The sequence below is a fragment of the Xenopus laevis genome, chromosome 7S (assembly GCF_017654675.1).
Source record: "Xenopus laevis strain J_2021 chromosome 7S, Xenopus_laevis_v10.1, whole genome shotgun sequence".
Classification (NCBI taxonomy): domain Eukaryota; kingdom Metazoa; phylum Chordata; class Amphibia; order Anura; family Pipidae; genus Xenopus; species Xenopus laevis.
Window position 1 is genome coordinate 99,980,875 of NC_054384.1, and position 24,131 is coordinate 100,005,005.

The 24,131-nt window shown below is 40.0% G+C and overlaps 1 protein-coding gene across 5 annotated transcripts in view; it reads left to right on the plus strand.

Moving 5' to 3' along the window:
- Positions 1–24,131, plus strand: part of LOC108697808 (serine/threonine-protein kinase BRSK2) — a 172,969-nt gene that overhangs the window by 92,848 nt on the left and 55,990 nt on the right. For all 5 annotated transcript variants that reach the window (XM_041571622.1, XM_041571623.1, XM_018228237.2 and 2 more), the window contains exons 2-3: positions 5,943–6,037; positions 12,828–12,913. In XM_041571622.1, coding sequence (XP_041427556.1) covers positions 5,943–6,037; positions 12,828–12,913 — 181 coding nt within the window. The remainder of the gene's footprint in view (positions 1–5,942; positions 6,038–12,827; positions 12,914–24,131) is intronic.

Consider the following 24,131-nt stretch of genomic DNA (forward strand, 5'->3'; position numbering starts at 1 on the left):
ATGGGTGAAACAAACCAAGGGAGACAAACAGGAGAAAAAAAGTGTGGGTAAACGGGAGATAACAGAGAACAAATCATGGCTAAATAAGACAAACAGGAAAACAAAGATGGTGTGGTGATACAAATTGTGGAAACAAACCAACAGTGAATGGGACAAATAAGTAAACTGAAGATGAATGAGACAAACAAGGTGGCGGAAGAATGAGACAAACAGGAAAATAAACCACAGGTGAATGAGACATAGGAACAAAAACAGAATGAATAAAACAACTGGGAAACAAACTAAGGGTGAATGAGGCAAAAAGTAACATGCCGGGGTGAATAGAAGGAAAATGTGGATAATGGAGACAAACTGGAAGAAGCCAAGGGTGAATAAGACAGATATATAAATAAACTCTGGGTGAATGGGACCAATGGTAATAAATTGAATATGAAGGAAGCAACCAGGGAACAAGCTGAGGGTGAATAAGACAAAGAAGGGAAAACACAACAATGAATAAGGCAAATGGGAAAACTAAATGGGAGTGAATGAGACAAATGGGATCAAACTCAGTATGAAGGAGACAACCAAGGAACAAATCAAGAGTGAATGAGACTAAGAGGAGAACAAACAGAGGGTGAATGAGACAAATGGGAACAAATTCAGTATGAATGGGTCAACTAGAGATAAATAACTAGAGTTAATGAGAAAAAGGGGAAACAAACCAAGATATGCGACAGTAAACTGGATTAAGGAAGGGATACGAGTAAGAACACAATCAGGCCGATAGCTCGGACTCAATAGATATTTACAAATGAGCATGTGTAACAGCACTGCTGTGTCGGGAGAAGTGTATGTTACAGGTTGTGTATTCCTACTTATATCCTCCACGGAGGTTTTAGAGGCACTAAATTCCTGCTGCACACTGAATAGCATGATTCTTTAATTTGTCTGTCTACATTCTGCAAACACATCTCTATCAATTGCATTCTAATTGCAAGTCTGAAGTTAGAAATAAAGGGCAGATAACACCAGGAAAAAGATGGTGTATATGAATTTACATGGCATGTGTGCATCTGGATACCATATTGATTTAACAACTTGTATCTGTGTTGCTGTGATCTTTGCCTTCACTTAGAATGGAAGAGGCATGGGCTGCAGGGGGTAGAGTCATGCCCTTTGCCTTTGGCTGCCACAGTGGGTGCTTGGGGAGGCTGTTGATCTGGTATCACAATGCAGCTGTCCCCCTGCCAAATGCAGACACTGGAAACTATCCTCAAGGTCATGATTAGCTGCTTTGATGGAATCAGGCTTCATCTTCCCTTTAGCTTCTCAGCAATGATGCCAGCAGAAAGGGCATTGTGTTGTAAGTGATGCCAGCGTGCATTATGCCAGCTTTCCAGCTTCCCTTTTTGTAGTTTGGTTCTTTTATTCTCTTTTTTGGCCATTACTGTGCCCTACAGGAAGCACAGAAAATTGTAAGCTACAGCCCAGCAAGGTCTAGTACCCTGGGGGTCTGTTTATAAATATGGTGCTGACTCTGCTGCTCTGTTGTTTCTTGCTGAACTGTTACAAGGCAGACAAATGTTACAGGATAGCTCAGGCAACACCTCTAGGCAGTGCATTTACAGACCTAAAAAGGCAGAGACATCAACCTCAGACTTTTCTTTTGTGTGTTTTTGGCCACATCTCATTTTACCCTGACCAACCCCGATTACACCTTGGCCATATCCCCTACCCATGCCCACAGCTCTGTTCAATGATGTATCTGAAATCATTTTGGAAGGGTTGAACTTTAATTCAGGTGCAAATTACAAAGAAGGGAGACTAGGTGGTTACTTTGGGTAATGAATTATGCAAAACCGGGTGAGTTGGCAATGTGCAAACGGATCTGGATTTGCTGAGCAGTTCTTCCAGGATGATTGGGCCCTATATGATATATTGGATCTAACTGTCAATGATTATCTGACACCCAATTGCTGCATGAAGAGAGAATGAAGAGAAACAGATGCTAAGAGAGGAATAGTGAAGATAAACTTGATTATTTCAAAAACGCTACAGAATATTTAATTGCTTGTATTTATAAAGTTTCTTATTTCAGTATGATGAAGCTTTTATTCATATTAACAGCATGGCTGTCTATATTCCAGCCATTTTTGAACCCAGCATTATTTGTGTGTTCTGGTTTCTTTGTCCAAATGAGACCATATATTTCTTGGTGTTTTTAGAACTGGTGCAAAGAAAGGTAAGCGATATATTGAGAATACTGATTGGCCAACGTCTGTGAATCATTGCTTCAGTCCTCTACCCAGTTGTACAAAATCCTACGGAATGGTTATGAGGCTGATATGATTTATGAATCACTGCTCAGTACACTGGAAGCAGTTTATTCCCAGAACAATTGACTACGGAGACTCAAATAGCTCACCAAGGGCATCAATCCGTCACCTTGTAGGTCAGAGTGAGCAATTTCTCAAGCAGCTGCTATAAGAAGCTAAATGAAACTAACCAGTATAATAAACACCTCCAGGGCCCTTTTATCGAGTTTTAACCCTTTAATGGCTGAGGTCTTCTTCTGATCTTGCTGTGCCATGGATGGGCACTAAGTGCCATGTGGTATAGAGCAAAAGGGAACCGAGAGAGTAAATTGTGTATTTTTTCCATGTTTGCCCATTAATTGGTCAATCACTGCATTCACATACTCTTACATCTGAGATGTCAACTAACTCCATGTTATCAGGCAGGTAATTAGGGATGTAGCGAACTGTTCGCCGGCGAACTAGTTCACGCGAACTTCGACTGTTCGCGTCCGCCGCAAGTTCGCGAACGTCGCGCGACGTTCGCCAATAGGCGTTCGCGTCAAAATCGTTCGACCATTCGACCATTCGATCGCTAAAATCGAACGATTGTCGTTCGAATCGAACGATCGAAGCCATTGGATTGAATGAAATCATTCGATCGAATGGCTTCGATCGTTCGATTCGAACGAAAATCGTTCGATCGAACGATTAAAACCTTCGATCGTTCCAATCGAACGATTTTCGGATGTTCGAAGTTCGCGAACTGTTCGCATTTTTTGCCAGTGTTCGCGAACGGCGTTCGCGAACACATACTCGGCAGTTCGCTACATCCCTACAGGTAATGATCCAGTCCTGGCATTTATATGCCCTTATTCCACTTTGCACCAAAGGCTAGCATGGAACAAGGTATTTAATAAAATGGCAGGAATGGATCATTATATTTTTGATGACATGGAGTTAATTGACATTTGTGACATGGATAAGCCATTGGGACCCAGGTAATGAACATTTTGGGTTTAACATTCTGCTTGATTGCTCGTAAATTCAAAATCTTTTATTGGTCCTTACAGCTTTCCCGAAAGATGTCCTATACTGCACCATACTGCTTTCTCTCTCAGCATTCAGCATGGTAGATGTAGGGGATCAGTTATCCGGAATCTCATTATCCAGAAAGTGCCAAATGACAGGATGGCGGTCTCCCATAGACTCTATTTTCTGTTTATCCAAATTTTTCTCTGTAATAATAAAACAGTACCTTGTACTTGATCCCAACTAAGATATAATTAATCCTTATTGGAGGCAAAACCAGCCTATTGGGTTTATTTAATATTTAAATGATATTCTAGTAGCCTTTAGGAATAAAGATTACATTTACAGAAAGATCTATTGTCTGGAAAACCCCAGGTCCAGAGCATTCTGGATAACAAGTCCCATACTTATACTTTATTTGGTGCATATTACATACTGCAGCGCATAATAGAGGTGGAGGTAATTCCATGGCTTCCCAGCATCAGTAGGAAGACTTGCACACAATTTATTACAGCAGACGGGGTATATTGTGGCGTAACGCAACTATACAGCAATGCAATGAACAAGAAATATCTATAATTGGTGTTGTTTCTTGCACTGAATAAAGCAAAGACTATAACTGAAAGCTATTTTCTTTCCAACTTCTTGGTTCTTGCAAGCAACAATGAGAAGGTCATTACCAATTCAAAGAACTGGGGGTCATTTATCAACACTGGGCAAATTTGCAATGGGCAGTAACCCATGGCAACCAATCAGATTGCTGTATTCATTGTTTTACTTGCAGCTGGCTTTATACAGCTAATCACTGATTGGTTGCTATAGGTAACTGCACATGGGGCAAATTTGCCCAGTGTTGATAAATGAGCCCCAATGCCTCTGCATAATGAACTCCTCCTTATCTGAAAGCCTGATACAACAATATTTTATGGGAACAAAGTTCCGGGTTCCTCACACAAAAAAAATGTAATATTCTTAATGCAAAATGTTACTTTTCGTGACTTTTCTTTCCTGTTTGAACTTTTTGCTGCAGCTTCAGTAACAATATTTTGGTTAAGCAACTTCAAAGAGTTTGTGTTTCTGTACCTTGAGGGTTCATTTTCTGACTCCTGTTCCACTTTAGTAAAAACAGTGGAAAACAAGCGGAACCTTATCTCAGAGCAGTGTGAATAATGAATCCAGAAAACAAGAACATCCTGTTAGGGCAGCGTAATCCTCTATATACAGCCCAACCGACACACAGGAGCCCCAGGTTTAGGGCTCAGCTATCTCTCTCTCTCTCTCTCTCTCTCTCTCTCTCTCTCTCTCTCTCTCTCTCTCTCTCTCTCTCTCTCTCTCTCTCTCTCTCTCTCTCTCTCTCTCCTTCTCTCTCTATAAATCTGTCTATTTATCAGTCTATCATGTATCAATCTCTTTATCTATTGTCTATCTAACTATCATCTATCTGTCTATCTATCTAGCTATCTATCTATCTATCATCTATCTCTCTGTCTCTCTCTTTCTCTCTTTCTCTCTCTCTCTCTCTCTCTCTCTCTCTCTCTCTCTCTATCATCATCTCTCTCTCTCTCTCTCTCTCTTGGCCTCTATTTGCAGATACTGTTACTGGTTATGCAGTAATTGATGTTCGTGTGTATATATGTATATATAGTTTTACAGCATGACAATGTGTTGAATAGAGACATCTCTTGCAGTTTGTTTTGTTTATATTTATAGGCACAGTTATGTTTTTGGCCCTGTTGCTGTTCCCTGGTTGTATGGTTGTATGATTTTGGGAACTTCCTTCCCTTCTGCTTTCTTCCTTTCCCTTTCCATGTGCATCTGCAGTGAAACTGTCTGCATCTTCTTCATTTCCCAGTACTGAAGCTGCAGCTCCTCTTCCAGCGCCCCCTCCTTCTGTCCGTAATGGGAACGAGATTAAAACTGGCTCCAATATTGAATTGCTCTGGCCAACTCTGGGTCGTATATGAAATTATTATGAAGGCATGCCCACTAGCCCATCTTGCCCTTGCCAGAACCTCCAGATGGCTTGTCTAGGCTTGCCATGCATGGGGGCGTTGCACTGCTAAGAGCCAGATAAGAGAAGTGGGGCTTATTTCCATTATATAGAAGAACTATCAGAGACATTCTAACTTTTCTTGGTGCTTTTCTTCTCTATCCACGGCTACAGTCTGTTAGCGTATCATTTTAATATATAGGTATGTGATCTATTATCTGGAATGCTCGGCACCTGGGGTATGAAGATGTGTATCTTCATACCTTAAGTCTACTAGAAAATAATGTAAACATTAAATAAACCCAATAGGCTGGTTTTCCTTCCAATAAGGATCAGTTTGGATCAAGTACTAGGTACTGTTTAATTATTTCAGAGAAAAAGGAAATCGTTTTTAAATATTTGGATTATTTGGATAAAATGGAGCCTATGGGAGAGGGCCTTTCCGTAATTCGGAGCTTTCTGGCTAATGGGATTCCGGATTCCGGATCCCATGCCTGTGATGATAATTTAAATCGTGCCAGGGACTTTAATTGCGGATTTTCAAGTGTAATAAAGGAAAACTGCCATTTAATGGCTAGGTGTTGAGTTTGGGTAACTGTGGGTCTCAGATGGCTTTTAATAATCTCTTTCTTTTTATTTTGTAGGCTTGGTTAAATTAGGTGTCCACTGTATAACGGGACAGAAAGTGGCAATAAAGATTGTAAACAGAGAAAAGCTCTCCGAGTCTGTACTAATGAAGGTAAGTCAATTCTATGTGTGTGTGTATTCCATGTGCATGCACAGCAAACTACTTTTAAAGGGCTGGTTCACCTTCAAGTCAATTTTTGTATTTTTATAGAATACACTTTTCTTAGCAGTTTTGCAATTAGTTTTCATTTTTTATTTTCTTTTTATATAGTTTTAATTGTTTGCCTCCCTCTTCTGCATCACTTTCAAATAGGGTCAATTAACAGGGCAGTCAAAAACTGAGGCTACAATTTTATTGTTACTTTTCATTACTAATCTTTCTATTTAGACCCTCTCCTATTCATATTCCAGACTTCCATTCAAACCACAGCCTGGTTGCTAGGGTAAATAAAACCCTAGCAACCAGATAGATGCTAAAATACCAAACTGGAGAGCTGCTGGGAATAAAAGCTGAATAACTGAAAATCCCTAAAAATAAAAAAATGTAGACCAAATTTAAATTGTCTCAGAGTAGCAATGTCTACATCATGGTAAAAGTTAAGTATTCCGTTTCAGTTGCAGTTCTGCAGCATTAGGGGTATTAGGTGGGTGTTAGTGCTCGGTGCTGCTGCTGATCTGCCCTGTGCATAATAACAGCAGAACTATTCAAAATGAACAAAGTACAGCACTGCTGGGTTGGAAGACCCATTATTTTCAGTTTGTTTATCAGTGATCACGAAGTTGGTATTAAAAGCAAAGTTCCTAGAAGTGCTAATGATAGAGTCTGGCTAAATAAATGTCAAATGCATTCAAACCTGGACAAATTGACAAATTCTACCCTGTGAGGGAAAAACATAGTTATTGCTTGTCATTATAACTTCATGCTTGTTGAAACCATTTATAAAGTATTTTACCATTTTAGACTTTTCTTCTCCTTTGTTTGTTACAACAAACCATTCAATAAATTAGCACTTCCTTTAGTTCTTAAAGGGCATGTAAAGGCAAAAAAATAAAATCCCATTTTTACTTTCTTTAATGAAAAAGAAACCTATCTCCAATATACTTTAATTAAAAAATATGTACCGTTTTTTAAAAGAAACCGGACTGTATGCAGGGAAATTCTCCCTTCATTTACTGCTGTGGATAGGAATTGTCAGACGGTCCCTAACTGCTGAGCAGGGAAACAATCATACTTATGAACAGCAGGGGGAGCCCCCGCCTTACTTCCCAGCCATGCAGAACTCAAGCTTTGTTTATGTCATTCCCTAAGCAGCCCAGACCACACTGAGCATGTGCACAGTCTTAGTCTTGCAAAGATGTTTAACAAAGTTACAAGATGGTGACCCCCTGTAGCCAACTTTGAAAGCATAAATTATTTGTTTGATTAGGCTTGTGGTGCAGTAAGTTCATGTTTATATTTAGTATACAAAATATAGCATTTCTAGCCTTATTCTATTTTAGACTTTACATGCCCTTTAAGCTTTAAGCTTCAGAGCGGTGCCTTTTTTATGTACTCACCTCCTGTACTTTGTTGAGCACTTCAAATGACTCCTATCATCCATAATACAGCCCACACTCTGATTTGGGGATACAATAATTTTTGCAAAAAAAAAAAGCCACCTGCAAGTGCTCTGCAATCCGTACCGGGAGGGAGCTTCTGGTTCGGGCGTCCATGTTTGATGGTTATTAAGTAAGTGTGAGGGGAAACTGGATTACCCAGTGGAAACCAACAAAGACACAGGGGTATATATATCAAAGAGTGAAGTTAGAGGTCGCCATAGTCATCTAGAGTAGTGATGTGCGGATCGTTTTTTTTCCCGACCCGCATCCGACCCTAACCCGCCCTCTCTCAGCCTGCGCCCGCCCGCACCCGACTTCCAGGTTCCTTTCATAGACCCGCGCTTGCCCCCTCCGATGACATCACAAAAGGGGCGGGGCGAGCAGGCGAATCGTCTCAAAAAGTAGTCGGAAGTCAGCACTGCACCGTGGCGGATGGGGAGTGCAGGAAAAGAGCTCAACCCACACCAGCCCACCACCCGCAAAAAGGAGTGCGAGTTTGGCCCAAACCCGTGGGTATCGTGCCGGCACGCACATCACTAATCTAGAGTAAAAATCCACCACTCTCCATTCATTTCTGTGGGATTTTAAAAGAGTATTTATCAATGGGTTCATCCTTTGATAAATATGTCCCAAGGAGAGAACATACAAACTCCATGCACCTAGTACCCTGGCGGGAATCAAACTCAGGATCCCAGTGCTGCAAGGCAGCAGATACAGGTATGGGATCCGTTATCCGGAAACCCGTTATCCATAAATCTCCGAATTACGGAAAGGCCATCTTCCATAGATTCCATTTTATCCAAATAATCCAATTTTTTTCTCTGTAATAATAAAACAGGACATTGTAATGGATCCAAACTAAGAAATACTTAATCCTTATTGGAAGAAGAACCAGCCTATTGGGTTTATTTCATGTTTACATGATTTTCTAGTAGACTTAAGGTATGAAGATCCAAATTACAGAAAGATCCGCTATACGGAAAACCCAAGGTCCAGAGCATTCTGGATAACAGGTCTCATACCTGTTTAAGGAAAAGCTCCTATTCTCACAAATGCCCATTGAAATCAAGCCTTTTCTCAAATCCTAAGTGGTTCAAAAAAGCATCTCCAGCTTTCAAAAGAATGGGGGAAAACTCTTCATTGATCAAACCAACGTCTGACTCATTTATTATGAATGTTTTTACCAGTAGCCTTGTGTTTTGTGACTTGGTATAACGTCATCTTATCCTTTTCTGAAATGATGTATTGTATCCAGCAATGCAAGTCAGGGAGAGAATTTCACAGCAGCTCTGATTTCACTATAAATATATATATATATATATGTGCCCCTGACCCACTTATTTGTCCACTGTAACCTTGTTAAATAACACCGTTTCCTTCGTACCAAAATCTGATTTCTTTCCATTGGTTTTAATCACAAAGTTCTTAAGAATAATACAGCACTACTGTACATTTGAGAATCTTCACGCTCTTCTAAAGATTACTTTTTACAATACCATCTATTGTCGGGGAGGGGGTGGGTCTGCCCCACAGCTATTTTTTGGCACAACTTTCCAATACACTTTAATGAAGAAGGTAAGGTAAAAAAAAAAGAAAAGTGGTGGTGCCAAGTTATTAGCCCCTTACCTACTACCCCAGGCTGGTGTTTATCTTCTTCATAAAATTCACTCACCTGGGTACTGCTTTCTCACCGCCATATCCTTCCAGTCGACTAGGCATCCCCGGTCTGGTTTGGGTGAGGACAACTAAACCCTGAAAATGAATATGTCTAAAAATGCCATATTTTATATACTTAATCTATTGCACCATCTTAAAGTTTCAGCTTGTCAATAGCAGCAATGATCCAGGACTTCAAACTTGTCACAGGGGGTCACCATCTTGGAAAGTGTCTGTGACACTCACATGCTCAGTGGGCTCTGATTGGCTGTTGAGAAGCTAAGCTTAGGGCTCGTCACTAATTATCCAGTAGAAAATGAGCTTCCCCTGTAATATAAGCTGATGCTACAGGTTTGCTGATTATTACATTCTGATGCTAATTGCACTGGTTTCTGTGCTGCCATGTAGTAATTATCTGTATTAATTACTAATCAGCCTTATATTGTGACATTTCTATTCTATGTGTACTGTATATTGTGAGTGGGTCCCTAAGCTCAGTAAGTGACAGCAGCACAGAGCATGTGCAGTGAATCAGCAGAAAAGAAGATGGGGAGCTACTGGGGCATCTTTGGAGACACATATCTTCCCTGCTAAAGACCTGTGGTTGCCTTGGGCTGGTACAGAAGCACAAAACAAAATGTACAACATTTCTATTTACTTATTTAGTAAGGCTTTAGTTCTCCTTTAACAATAATATACTTTTCCAACATATCTGTACCGTGCACACACCCTCCTAGAATTAGTGCAGGGTACTCCTGGGAGAATAAAAAGATATGACAATGCTCTTCAAACAATACCCAAGACTGGTACATTATTCTAAAGAACCTTCCCATGGTGACAGTTAAGCAACTAGAATCACTGTGGAGTGCCTAAAATCTCAAATTCCTTTAATATAAGTTGAAAGTATTGGAAAAGCTTACAGTTTGGGAGTAACTGGTGTAGAGCAACATATATGCCTAAAAGCCAAATAGGCCTCCAGACTTCTTTGGTGACATTGAATACCCTTTAAATGTACAGAGTAGTATTATCTTATGTAAGTATTCCCTAGGTATTGAAAGATGACTGTCCAAAAATTGCCAAAGCAAGATGGAAGTGTATAGCACTCAGAAACCAACACAAGCACAAGTGGAGTATCCCGTAGAAACCAGCAGTTATCTTCTGGTCAGAGTAAGATGTTATGGGTTTTTTGGACCAGGAGGAACCTGTACTTTTTGCTGTGTAGCCCCCAAGTGTGCTTTGACACAATGATCCCAACAGGCTACCGTAGCACTTCTGGTTAAACCCAGGACTCTCATTTGGCTGTGTCACAAGACTAAGTGCTATAGAACTTGCAGCTGTAGAGGTTAGTTTCTGACATGCCCTGGTGTATGTAGTTTATCATCTAAATGTTTTTTTTTAGTGGCTGATGGAGACATGGGGAAGTACAACTGGAAAGTCACAGTCGCTGGTTTTAATACAGTGGCAGTCATGTATTTTAGGCGTGGGATGCTAAGCCGTGTCCATACACAGAAGCAATTTCTTTTCATGTTCTTGCCTTCCACTGGGTCAACAGAAGTGTAATGGGGAATAGGCTGTCACTTAATCTCTGAATTCAATCTTCTCTATGTTACAAGTGGCACTTGGGTGACATAAGAGAAAAATGACTACAAGCTTAGAACAATATAATTTTCTCCAAAAATGGGCTACTCTCACTTCCGTGCCCAGCTACATTTATTGAGGAAAGTCTTCAAGGGCTATTAGATGCAGAAGAACCTTCTTTAACAGGATAACAGCTTGCTATAGGGGGTTAGGGCAACAGGGAATTGTTGGGGGCACCATAGGGTTATATTGGGGATCAGAGTTGAGTGTGACCTCTAACCTTTACAGTCACGTGCCGCCATATTGACCGTAGTGGATTTGTCATCTGCCGTGCTTAGGAATGGCTGATCTGCTTCCAGGTAACTGACCATTCGAATTAACCAACACTACACATACAGAGAGTTTTAGGAAGACTTGATGGACCTTAGGACTCTTTTCAGACAATAAATTGCATGTGTTTCTTTATTCTCCAGCTTGTGTAAGCTTGAAGACCTAACTCTTTCTCTTAGATGAGCAGATATAACATCTGGTGCATCCGTACGAACATTTGTTTAAATCCCTTTCCTTGAGGGCTTGTTAGTTTATAATTTCACACATATGTCCAAGTCTATATATTTGCTTCATAATACCATTATGGTTTGGTCTAGTGTAGTCGGTGTCCTCGGCAGAGCAGGATCTGCACTGTGGCACGTTTCCTAGCTCAGTCATGCCATATACAAATTTTGTAATACATTTCATGCTACCCTTGAGTTAACAAGATTAACCTATAGGGTGGCTGAGCCGACTACAAATCACTGCAGAAGAGGAAGGTAAATCTATTGATTGATGACATTGAGCCATGATTACTATCTCTGGGTTGGTGTAACTGAGCACTAAGGAGCATACCAAGAGTATGGTTTGGGGGGGGGGGTTGAATTACAAGAAGAAATTAGTTCATGCTGAAATTATATCCCCAGGACAGGGAATGGACTAGTGGCATGTTCTCCTCATTAAAAGATATTTATGATTATTCATTGCCTAATCTGTGTATCTAAGGCACCTTGTATGCTTGACTAGATGTGTATTTATGTGGAGGAGTAAACAAGCTAATTCCTATCACTAACAACACTAACTCAGATGAAGAAAGACGCATGGAATGCACAATTACTTTTCATTTTCTGTATACCGGTATCAATGCAAATTATCCTGCAGCCCTAGCTGGAGATTGGAACACAAATTCTGGCTACGAGTTCCTACTGCTCGTCCCTATGACTTTGATTTTTTTGTTTGAATGGAAATAATTGAAGCTCATTCTTTTGGTTAAATTGCCAAAAACCCAGACCTTTCACACTCACTGCCTCTAGCTATTTAGAATCTGTAGCTGGCAGCAGATGGAACATCCTTGAGACTCAAATGACACCCAACACTATATACAAGGGTTCCAACCCACCTCCCTACATCAGTTATTGATGGATGGGTACAGTAATTTTAGGACCACCAGCTATATACAGTAAGTAATGAAAAATCACCAATATTTATCATATTGTAGACCTTACTCAAGTATTAGCTAAAACAAAGTGTAAAAGTGTATTTTACAATAGTTGCAAATCTCATAAAGAAGGCTTCCATTCATTGTTTAATTTGATCTGTATCATCAGGGTTCATGGACATCTTAGCTCACTCACACCACATTGATTAGCCCTAGTGTAGTCGAATCACCATGCACAATATAAACATGTTAAGATGTGACATAGATTCAGTCACTTCTGAAACTACAAGAAAATCGTTTTGGCTCTCCATTCTAAAAAAAAGTTACTTGAGACATGATCTATTTTAGTGCAGTAGAAGATGAGAATATCTCTCTAGATCGTTGTGGACCAACAGAATTGCAAAAAAAAAAAGGCTGTTCATTGAGTTGGAGAGTCACTGGTTTATCTGAGGTGCCTGTCTAAGCTATTTAAGTGGATGCAGTTTTATAATTTCTTCTGTATAAAGAAGGGGAAAGAATAACTTAGCTATTACCATGTTCCACCACTTTCGTTGGATGTTCTTTCTTAGCCCTGACCTGTCTGTTTATTCTTCTCCTACAGGTAGAAAGAGAGATTGCGATCCTCAAGCTGATTGAACACCCCCACGTACTCAAGCTTCATGATGTCTATGAGAATAAGAAATATTTGTAGGTATTTACAGAATTCCTTTGCTTCCTCCAGCCTGCTGAGCTTTGGGCATTTGTGTTTGTTGGCTTGAGAGCATGCATTGTTGGTGCTTAGGGCGGTGTGTCCCAGCTTTGCTAAGTAATCTGGATGTTTTGTAAATTCATCTTTCTTTTATTGCTTTTCTGGGTTGCTGATCCTTTATAAAGAAGCAGCAGGCTGCTTGTTCTCCTATGCATGGCTTCATGCAAGCTCTACAATGATGTTTATAATGGTGTCTGTGCATCATTATATTTAAATGACAAATTAAGAGAAATGTGTATGGGTCACATCATGTAAAATGAAAGAGAGTTGGCATTTAAAGTCTATAGAAAAATGGCAGAAAAAATATTCAAGATACACAAGTTTAAGTATTTTAATGCTTGACAGTGCCGGTGTTTCTTTTTCTGAGTGGGATATCTTTTTGGCTAGCAATGCTCCAACCACATAGAGCTTTTGAATTATTTTCCTTCTTCTGACTTGTTCCAGCTTTCAAATTGGGGGTCACTGACCCCAACTAAAAACAGATGCTCTGCAAGGCTACAAATGTATTGTTATTGCTACTTCTTATTAATTGCCTTTCTATTCAGGTCCTCTCCTATACATATACCAGTCTCTTATTCAAATCAATGCATGGTTGCTAGGGTAAATTGAACACTAGCAACCAGAATGCTGAAATTGCAAACTGGAGTGCTGCTGAATAAAAAGCAAAATAACTCAAAAACCATAAATAATAAAAAATTTAAAACCAATTGCAGATTGTCTCGGAATATCATTCTTTACGCCATACTAAAAGTTAGGTCAAAGGTCCTTTCTTTTGTCTTTTGTCTTATATAGTGGTTCAAACCCCAAAGATGGTTACAGCATAATATATTAAAACTCTTCCACTTAAATAGTCTTGCTCTACAAATAGTCTTATACTGAAATAAACTGAGCTCAGCATTGATGACTGCTGTTACAAATAGCCATACCATTCAGAATAAGTAACAATATCACACTACATATGTCGTGCGTAAGTGTAAATCAAGGAAAAGCTTTGGTGCTATCACAGCCTCCTGAAGACATAGAGCACTGAAGCACTGACTCATTAAACTTGGATTAGACATCAAATGGTTGTACTAGTGACATGTTTACTTTAAACAACCAGCCATGCATTTTTTTTGCACTGTGGTTTTAATCCGAGCAGAGGTTTTCCTCCTACAGCATTCTAGTCCTTTAAACTGTCCACCATCCAGAAGATCAAAGATATATAATGTAGAAGAACAGGGAGTTGAGTTGTACATACACATGATTTCTCTTTTCATGAGTCATTTGAAAGTATGCCATGACTAGAATAATAAAGACAGGCTAAAAAACCATGAACATGTCTGTCTGTAGCTAGGGCAAGACTTACGAGCTCCCATTAAATATTGGTGGCTAGGACCCCACATGGGGAAACAAATTGGTGCCCCTCCCCCCCCCAGAAGTTTAAAAAAAATTGGTGCCCAGGGCCCCACCACACAACAGGGACCTCAAAGGGTTACATTTAGGGGGGCCCTGCCATGTTACACTTACTTCATTAGTGTGGCCCACCTGCTTTCAGTGATCTGCCAACTACAGAAGGGAGGAGGGGAGCACAGGTGGCTGCATCTTCTTCCAGTGACAACATTTTCTTCCCTTATTGGTCACAGAATTTCAAGTCCTGGTAAAACTGCATGGTGATTGGATGAGCTGGAGGAGAAGTTCAAACCTCAGCTATCCAATCCCTGAGCAGCTCACCCGGGACTTAAACTCAGTGACCAATAAGGGGAAGTAATGGACAGAAGATCAGCAGCTCTCAGAAAGCAGGGGGGCCCAGATAATCAAGAAAAAGCGGCGTGGCCAGGCCTCCCTTACCCTCGGGCCCCCTACAACTCTCCCCCCTGTCCACCCCTGATGGCTGCCCTGTCGCTAATGATCCTTAGATTGTGACTGGGACGCATACCGCCCCTAAAATCTTGCCGCCTTAGGCCTGGGCTTTTGTGGCCTCACCATAAATCTGGGCTTGACCATCTAGAGAAACAAGGGACCATAAAAATCAAAAAATTTTAATCAATGGAGAAGTGGTATTTACTTGTGTCCACGCATATAATCTAGCATTTATTATTATTACCAAGAAAGAGGTAATGAACCCTGTGATAATCAGGTGATAGCTTCCTTTCCCTCCTTCTGTATTGCTAGAACCGGTTTTCAGGTATTTGGGACAATTATTTAATCTGTGATCACTGATGTTTTTAATGAACAGTCCACCTTCATTTTATCATACTAGTAAAATCAGAAGTGATTTAGCCATTGATTAGAGAAAATATAACCACTCCGACTCACCGCAGTTGTGTAGTTATCAGCCTGTAACTTACGACCGAGTGCAGGAATAACTTGGCATCCCACAATGTACAGAATAGAGAAGGAGAAATTGTAAAATTCCGCGCACCGGACTGCTTAATAACCAAAATCTTTATAAGTCCATGTTAAAAACACGTTGCATGGTTTAGCTTGACGCGTTTTGGGCACAGCTGCCCTTAATCATGCAGCGTGTTTTTACCATGGACTAATAAAGATTTTGGTTTTTAAGCAGTCTGGTGTGCGGAATTTTATCATTTCTCCTTCTCTATTCTGATTTAGCCATTGCCCTAATATTGATTCATTTTAGTCTTATAAGTCCAAAAATGACCGAGGTGGGAACCTGTTGGCCTGTGAATAGAACCCAGATGATTGACTCTCTACTCCATATCTGTGTGAGCTTGTGTAGATATAAATCATGGTTTTCAGCCCTGCTTGGTTAAGGGGCGGTATTTATGTCTTTGGAGCTCTGGACGATCCAGTTTGAAGCCCATTTGGATGATCCCAATTCAGCTCATGATGTGGGTGGTCTATTTGGGTAAATAGCAGCTTGTTTAATGACCAAGCCAATTGTGCATATTGTGCCTCATAATATTTGTACCTGCCTTGTTAACCCTTTCTGTGCAAAGCACTGTCACCACTAATAATTTCAGTGATTTGACCCCCTAGATTAAAATCTTAAGAAATACACTGATTAAACGCACACATTAAATCTTAAACTATGGATTTTTATCTGAGAGATGAACAGTATTGGTTTGCTGTTGCAATGTTTACAGCCATGTGACATTTACGTGGCTACGATGGAGGGTAAGCTCTATTATGTTCAGTGAGGGCAGTGAATATGTGGAATTGTCTCCCTGAATCAGTGGTACAGGCTGATACATTAGATAGGTATAAGAAGGGGTTTGGATGGTGTTTAGCAAGTGAGGGAATACAGGGATATGGGAGATAGCTCATAGTACAAGTTGATCCAGGAACTGGTCTAATTGCCATTTTGGAGTCAGGAATTAATTTTTCCCCTCTGAGGCAAACTGGTGAGGCTTCAGATGGGGTTTTTTTTCCTTCCTCTGGATCAACTGGCAGTTAGGCAGATTATATATAGACTTAAAAGTTTGAACTTGATGGACGTGTGTCTTTTTTTCAACCTAACTTACTATGTTACTATGTTTCTCACAAGAGCATGGAGAATTTATTACCAGGCTTCCGAGCTGTTCTCGACATTCATTCTGTAACTTATTGATATACTGCAATCCATAAAGTGTAGCTGCTTCAGCCATATTGCATTGCTATGGACAGTCAGAGCTGATTTGCTTTACAAACGAGGTGTCGCAGGGCAAGATTATGCAGCCAATTTGCAGTCATTGCTTCAACAAGAACATGGATATAGATGAGAGCAGAAGTCACAGTATGTATCCAAAATAACCCTACTCAGTATAAATAAAGTCAGCATTGACACATAGGTCTGTATTAGGGGGCACTTACCTTACCCATTCACTAGAGATGTGTCTGTAACTCTTCTCTGATGTCCCTGATGTCCTCATTGATTCATGAATGCTCAGAAAACTTACATTACTTTGTGCTCCTTATAAAGTTTTGGAATACACTCTATTATTACGCTAGACCCCTTAAACTTAAGTATTGGGTAGGAAGATGTTAATAAAAGAAATTCGCCCCTCTTCTGTAACCCATAGCAACCAGTCATCAGTTAGATTGACTAATTCCATTCAGTTGGAACAGTGACTACACTGCATGAGACTTTCCTCGTATTATTACATTTTACTAAGATTGTTCCTGATGTATCATTCTACATTGCCTTCATGTATTCAGTTACAGGTATAGGACCTGTTATCCAGAATCCTCTGGAACCTGGGGTTTTTGGGATAACAGATCTTTCTGTAATTTGGATGTTCAGACCTTATGTCTACAAGAATATCATGTAAACATTAAATAAACCCAATAGGCTGTTTTTGCTTCCAATAAGGATTAATTATATCTTAGTTTGGCTCTAGTGATGGGCGAATTTGCGGCGAATTTCCCCAAATTTCTCCGGTGTCAAAATATTGGACGTGTGTCCAAGAAGTCACTCAATTCAAAATCACTATTCGGAGGCCCATTGACTTTAACGCCGGCATCAAAATTGACGCAAGCGACTTTTCGGACACGCGTCCAAAATTGAAGGGGGAAATTTTTGGGTGGATCGAAATGGGAGAAATTCACCCATCACTATTCGGATAAAGTACAAGCTACTGTTTTATTATTACAGAGAAAAACGGAATCATTTTTAAAAATATAGATTATTTGATTACAATGGAGTCTATGGGAGATGGTCTTTCCATAATTCTGGATAATGGGTTTCCAGATAACGGATCTCATACCTGTGTATCATTTGGACCATTCAGATTAATGAGGTGGTAGTGTTCAACGCTGTTCAATATAGAGGAAGAATAATGGTTTAATCAGACTTACCCGCAAATGTAATATTTGGCGTTATCGCAGCACACATTCGCACTTTTGCGAGTATATTTGCGCTAAGCGGAATGCAATATTTTTCGCACAGATTTATTACATAAGCACAAAACAGTAGCAAACGCAAAAATAAGATGCGCCGCAATGAAAGATGTTTTCACTGGAAAAAAACTAATAACCATATACCTTTACCATATATAAAAAAAAATGCTGACATATATCTTTACCACATATAACTTGACCACATTTTTAAATTACATGAAGAATAGCGAAAAAACGTACGCAATGCGAACGGTGGAATTGCTCCACGAATATCTTTCTGCAAAAGTTGTACATACACCTTCTTCTCACAACACTGATAGCAAAGTCACGTGAACACAATTACATTGCGATTAGATTGCGAATAACATTTGCGCTGAACAGCGACTACAGACACGACTCGTTAAAAAACCAAGCAATTTGCGATAAGAAGTTTTATTACATTGATAGCGCAACAGCGCAATAGAGCGCAATAACAAAAGTTCGCAATGGCGGAAACAGTTGCAAATGTAGCAGAACAGTCGCAAAGCATATTATTACATACCCACTCTCGTGCGCAAACTACTCGCAATTCGCTTTGCGAACAGCTTATGCGATTGCGCGTGATGTTACATTCCCCCGTAAGGCTCCTAAAATCAGGGACCAGCTGATAAATGTAAGTATACAGTTATAAGCTCTACCATGGAAAACCATCTATTTGCCAAACAAAAATATTACTTATTTCCCTTTCTGCTTATTGGAAACCTTAGATCATGATGTACAGATCTTGCAATAAGCTAAGTAGTGACATTTCTATACCCCAAGGGACCCCTCATGATATAGTATAATGTGTTTATTATTCTATTAAATGGAACTATCAGTTTTTTTCTGAGAACATTTGGACATTGCATGTAAAATGGCAGTCCCTTGCTAAACTGAATGCATTTTGCTTCTTGGCCTTAAACAAAATATGAAACAAAATATGATGACCCCACTCTGTTATTATTCCATTGTATATGATTAATAAAGTTATTGTGTTATTTTTATTTATATTATTATTGTTTGGAGTAATTGGATTATATTTTATAAGTGATGGGTGAATTTCTCCTGCTTTGCTTAGGTGAAAAATTTGCGCATTTCCCACGGAATTCGCAGACTGGCGAAAATTTTCCAAACGTGAATTTTGACACTCGTGTCAAACGTGTCAATTATCACCCTGGTGTTAAAGTCTTTGGGCGTCTGAATAATGTTTCGCAAATTTATTTGTGGAAATTCGCCCCGAATTCGTGCCTGCCAAATTTATTCGCCTATCACTATATTTTACCCTTTAGGGTTGCTTGATTTATAATTCTCAATCCCAACCCTTAACATGCGACGACTATAAGGCAACAGCCAATTTAAAGCAACGCAGTTTTACCCATAGGAGTTACAAATCTTAGGGGCAGATGTATTAAGGGTCGAATATCGAGGGTTAATTAACCCTCGATATTCGACTGGCGAATTAAAATCCTTCGACTTCGAATATCGAAGTTGAAGGATTTTGCGTGATTGAAGGATTTTAATCCATCGATCGAAGGATTATCCTTCGATCAGAAAGAACGTGGAAAGCCTATGGGGACCTTTCCCAGGCTAACATTGACTTCGGTAGCTTTTAGGTGGCGAACTAGGGGGTCGAAGTTTTTCCTTAAAGAGACAGTACTTCGACTTTCGAATGGTCGAATAGTCGAACAATTTTTAGTTCGAAACGTTCGATTCAAAGTCGAAGTCATAGTCGAAGGTCGAAGTAGCCCATTCGGTGGTCGAAGTAGCCAAAAAAACCACTTCGAAATTCAAAGTTTTTTTTCCTCTATTCCTTCACTCGAACTTAGTGAATGGGCCCCTAAATGTGCTTAACTGTGTAAATCAGAAATTCAATTCAGAGCCAGGAACTAGGAAAGATGTCTTGTGTAAGATCAGATTAATACAAATTATATTTTATGTTTTTTTTTGTGGTGTTGTGGTCTTGATATAAGAATTAAGTGAATTCATTAAAAAATAAATATCCATGCGACCTGCACGTGTAAGGGGGTTATAAAGGTCCCTAAATGTGGTCACAAACAGCGACAAAAAAGTGCAAAATGGTGGCCAAATAATTGGCATTCATGAAGGTGCTTGCTCCTATATGTGTGTGCTTCTATACTAGACGCCAAGCTCATACTGTACCTTCTTTAAAGGGCTTGTTCACCTTTGAGTTAACTTCTAGTATGATGTAGAGAGTGATAGTCTGAGACAATTTGCAATTCGTTTTCATTTTTTATTATTGTGGTTTTTGAGTTATTTAGCTTTTTATTCAGCAGCTCTCCAGTTTGCAATTTCAGCAGTCTGGTTACTAGACTCCAAATTCCCCTAGCAACCATGCATTGATTTGAATAAGAGACTGGAATATGAATAGGAGAGGCCTGAATAGAAAGACGATTAATAAAAAGTAACAATAACAATAAATGTGTAGCCTTACAGAGCATTTGTTTTTTTAGATGGGGTCAGTGATCCCCGTTTGAAAGCTGGAAAGAGTCAGAAGAAAAGGCAAATAATTAAAAAAAACGATAAATACTAAATAATGAAGGAAAGTTGCTTATAATTGGCCATTCTATAACATACTAAACGTTAACTCAAAGGTGAACCACCCCTTTAATACATATTGATGTCAGCTGAAGGTGCAGGGTGCCGTGGTGCAAGGGAACCCTGAAATTACCACCCAAATTTATCCTCAACTGCCGACCATTGACTTGAATAGCAAATGCTTATTCAGTCTGAAAGTCCACCATATGCCTATTGCTAATGCAGGGATGATCGTTTGTAGAGACCCTGGATGCTGTAAAAAGCGTTTATGGCACAGCTGCTCAAAAATGGTCAATCGTGAATATCAAGTTAATTAGATACAGGAAGAACCCCATAGCCTGTAACAATAAATTTCAGATTTCACAAAACATGCTCAATGCACTTGGCTTTCTGTTCACTTAAAGCCTTCACTCTGCATCCTTGCTCTGTTTATTCCATAATTTGAAATTGGGCCATTCCTCTGCCTTCTGAATGCGGCCACCTTCTAGTAACCAACACACACCCCACCTGACCGATGAAATCTCATAGGGGGTTATTCAGTGGCGTAACTAGATATTACTGGGCCCCACAGCAAATTATTTTTCAGGCCCCCAAAATGTTTAGAGGTTGACTTGTTTCTCCAATATTTATTAAAATTGTATATGAATTAGGGCCTCATGGGGCCCCTATACCTCCTGGGCCCCCCTGCAGCCGCAGGGTCTGCTTCCTCTATAGTTACGCCCCTGGGGTTATTTATCAAAGTCCGAATTTATCTCAATATTTTCTGAAAAAAGCTCAGACCAAATTTTGTATGCAGGAAAAAATCAGAAAAAAATCGTGAAAAATCAGATTTTCATGATTTTTTTTCGGATTTTTCACCCGAAAACTAAGAATTTTGCCCGAAAACTTCGGGGTATTGCCAAAAACCCAGGGCACCTCAAAAAATCATTGGGACTTCTCCGATTGACTTATATGCAACCTCAACAGGTCTGAGATGCCGGATTTTATGATTCTGACTTTTCTATCCTCAGGGTTTAATAAATTCTGAAAAAATCGTGATTTTTTTTTTTTTAAAAGTCCGATTTAATATAAAAAAAAATCACAGATTTTTTCAGAATTTATTATTCGGAGTTTAGTAAATAAGCCCCTTAAAGTACTGACCTATGAGTGTTCAACAGAACAGTCCAATTGCAAATAGGGCTCCAAACACCTTCCGCTCCAAATTCTCAGTGACTCTCTCTCTTACAGCAGTCCCTCTGGAATCTACCAGAACTCACCGATTGCCTGATTGCCTGGTATGGAGTCTAAAGGTGGCCATAGACGCAAAGATCCGCTCATTTAGCAACATTGCCAAACAAGCCGATCTTTCCCCTGATATGCCACTAACGGGCATGGCTATATCGGGGGTAATCTGAAACGATCGGATTACGATGAGAGCATAATGGGCTCTGGCGGGACTGTTGGGACAAAATCAAATCTGTCCGATCGACCAAAGGACCAATCTCTGCCAAAAAATGTCAGGACTCTCAACACACGGTCCAAAAGGATAGGATCTTTGCGTCTATGGCCACCTTAAAGGGATACTGTCATCAGAAAACATGTTTTTTTTCAAAACACATCAGTTAATAGTGCTACTCCAGCAGACTTCTGCACTGAAATCCATTTTTCAAAAGAGCAAACAGATTTTTTTATATTCAATTTTGAAATCTGCCATGGGGCTAGACATTTTGTCAATTTCCCAGCTGCCCCTGGTCATGTGACTTGTGCCTGCACTTTAGGAGAGAAATGCTTTCTGGCAGGCTGCTGTTTTTCCTTCTCAATGTAACTGAATGTGTCTCAGTGAGACATGGGTTTTTACTATTGAGTGCTGTTCTTAGATCTACCAGGCAGCTGTTATCTTGTGTTAGGGAGCTGTTATCTGGTTAACTTCCCATTGTTCTTTTGTTTGGCTGCTGGGGGGGAAAGGGAGGGGGTGATATCACTCCAACTTGCAGTACAGCAGTAAAGAGTGATTGAAGTTTATCAGAGCACAAGTCACATGACTTGGGGCAGCTGGGAAACTGACAATATGTCTAGCCCCATGTCAGATTTCAAAATTGAATATAAAAAAATCTGTTTGCTCTTTTGAGAAATGGATTCCAGTGCAGAATTCTGGAGTAGCACTATTAACTGATTCATTTTGAAAAAAAATTTTTTTTTTATCCCTTTAAACTTCTAAAGCTTCTCAGTGGTGACACTAATTGAAACACTTTGATACAGGGACCATATAGATCTTTGCTCACTTCTACTAATCATCTGGCCAACATACTGCCTAACAAACGTGCACAAGTCAGAACATGGCTTTGAGTTAAATGGTAGCATGATAGACATGGGAAGGCCACCACCACTTTCTGGTCATTATAGTTCAAGGGATACTGACAACTTTATTTTTTAGTCCCCCTATATCCAGTAACAGTCCATGAAAAGATTTGTACTGAAACGTCAGTTTGGAGAACGTTGCGATTATTAGGAAATAGTGGATGCTGTCAAAACATTGTTATATGTGGAGCTGTGCTAAAGGTTTTACAAGAGGCAAGCAATAAAGAGGCTGTTAACTAAAGGGATTACACAAAAGTCCAGTAATGAGGGTTCTCTAAAAGGAAAAGTCTTATGCGCGGTTCTGTAACGAGGATGATCTGCTTTATAAAGTGTGGATGAGAAGTTGGATCTGTAATGAGCAGACGCCAGAATGAAATTTCACTGGAAGGGCATGCTTACATCCAATGCGACTGAAGATCTGAGCTAAATAGAGGTGCAGTTTTGCTCTACTGTATTCTGCAGATATTTTTTAAACTGTTTAAAAGGGAACCGTCAAAACTGGGTATGGGTACCTTTTATTCACTGTATTAAAGTTGAAAGAAAGGTCTTTTTACCTGGGGGTTTGGCACCCCCAAGTGATCACTAGTGATGGGCGAATTTATTCGCCAGGCGCGAATTCGCGGCGAATTTGCGCGATTTTTCGAAAACGGACGCCGGTGTCGGAAAAACGGGCGCCGGCGTCAAAAACGGGCGCCGGCGTCAAAAACGAGACGCCGGCGCCGTTTCGCGAATTTTTCGCCGTTTCGCGAATTTCTCTAATTTTTCGCCGTTTCGCGAATTTCGCGCGAAATTCGCGAATTTTTCGGCGAAGCGAAACGCCGCAAATTCGCCCATCACTAGTGATCACATTTACTTACCAGAAATACTGCACCTATTAGGAGAAAACTGCACCGGCTTGGTATTTTTCCAGTGAGCCCCAAGGAGCGATCTTGTTACTAATTTTTAGCAGCCCCAAGTAAAAATACCTTGTCTTCTCCTTTAAAGGAGAAGAAAAGCTCCCAGACAGTTTATTGCCAACAAATTAGCCACAATAGTGCTATATTTATTCTGCAGAATGCTTTACCATACATGAGTAAACAGCTCTAGACACTGTCTCTGTTTGTTAAGTTTAGAAGCTGCCATATAAGCTTGGTGTGACATCACTTCCTGCCTGAGTCTCTCCCTGCTCAGTTACAGCTCTGAGTTCAGATTACAGCAGGGATGGGAGGAGGGAGGGAGAGAGGAGCAAACTGAGCATGCTCAAGCCCTGCCCTGGAGGTTTAAGCTAAAAACAGGAAGTCTGATACAGAAGCCCATGAGTACACAATAGAAGGAAAGAAATGTGGTGTTTCTTTTGACAGAGGACTCAGAGCAGCATTACTTTGAGGGTTTACTGGTGTATTTATATAGACCTTTCAGATAAAGCTTACTTAATTTTAGCCTTTC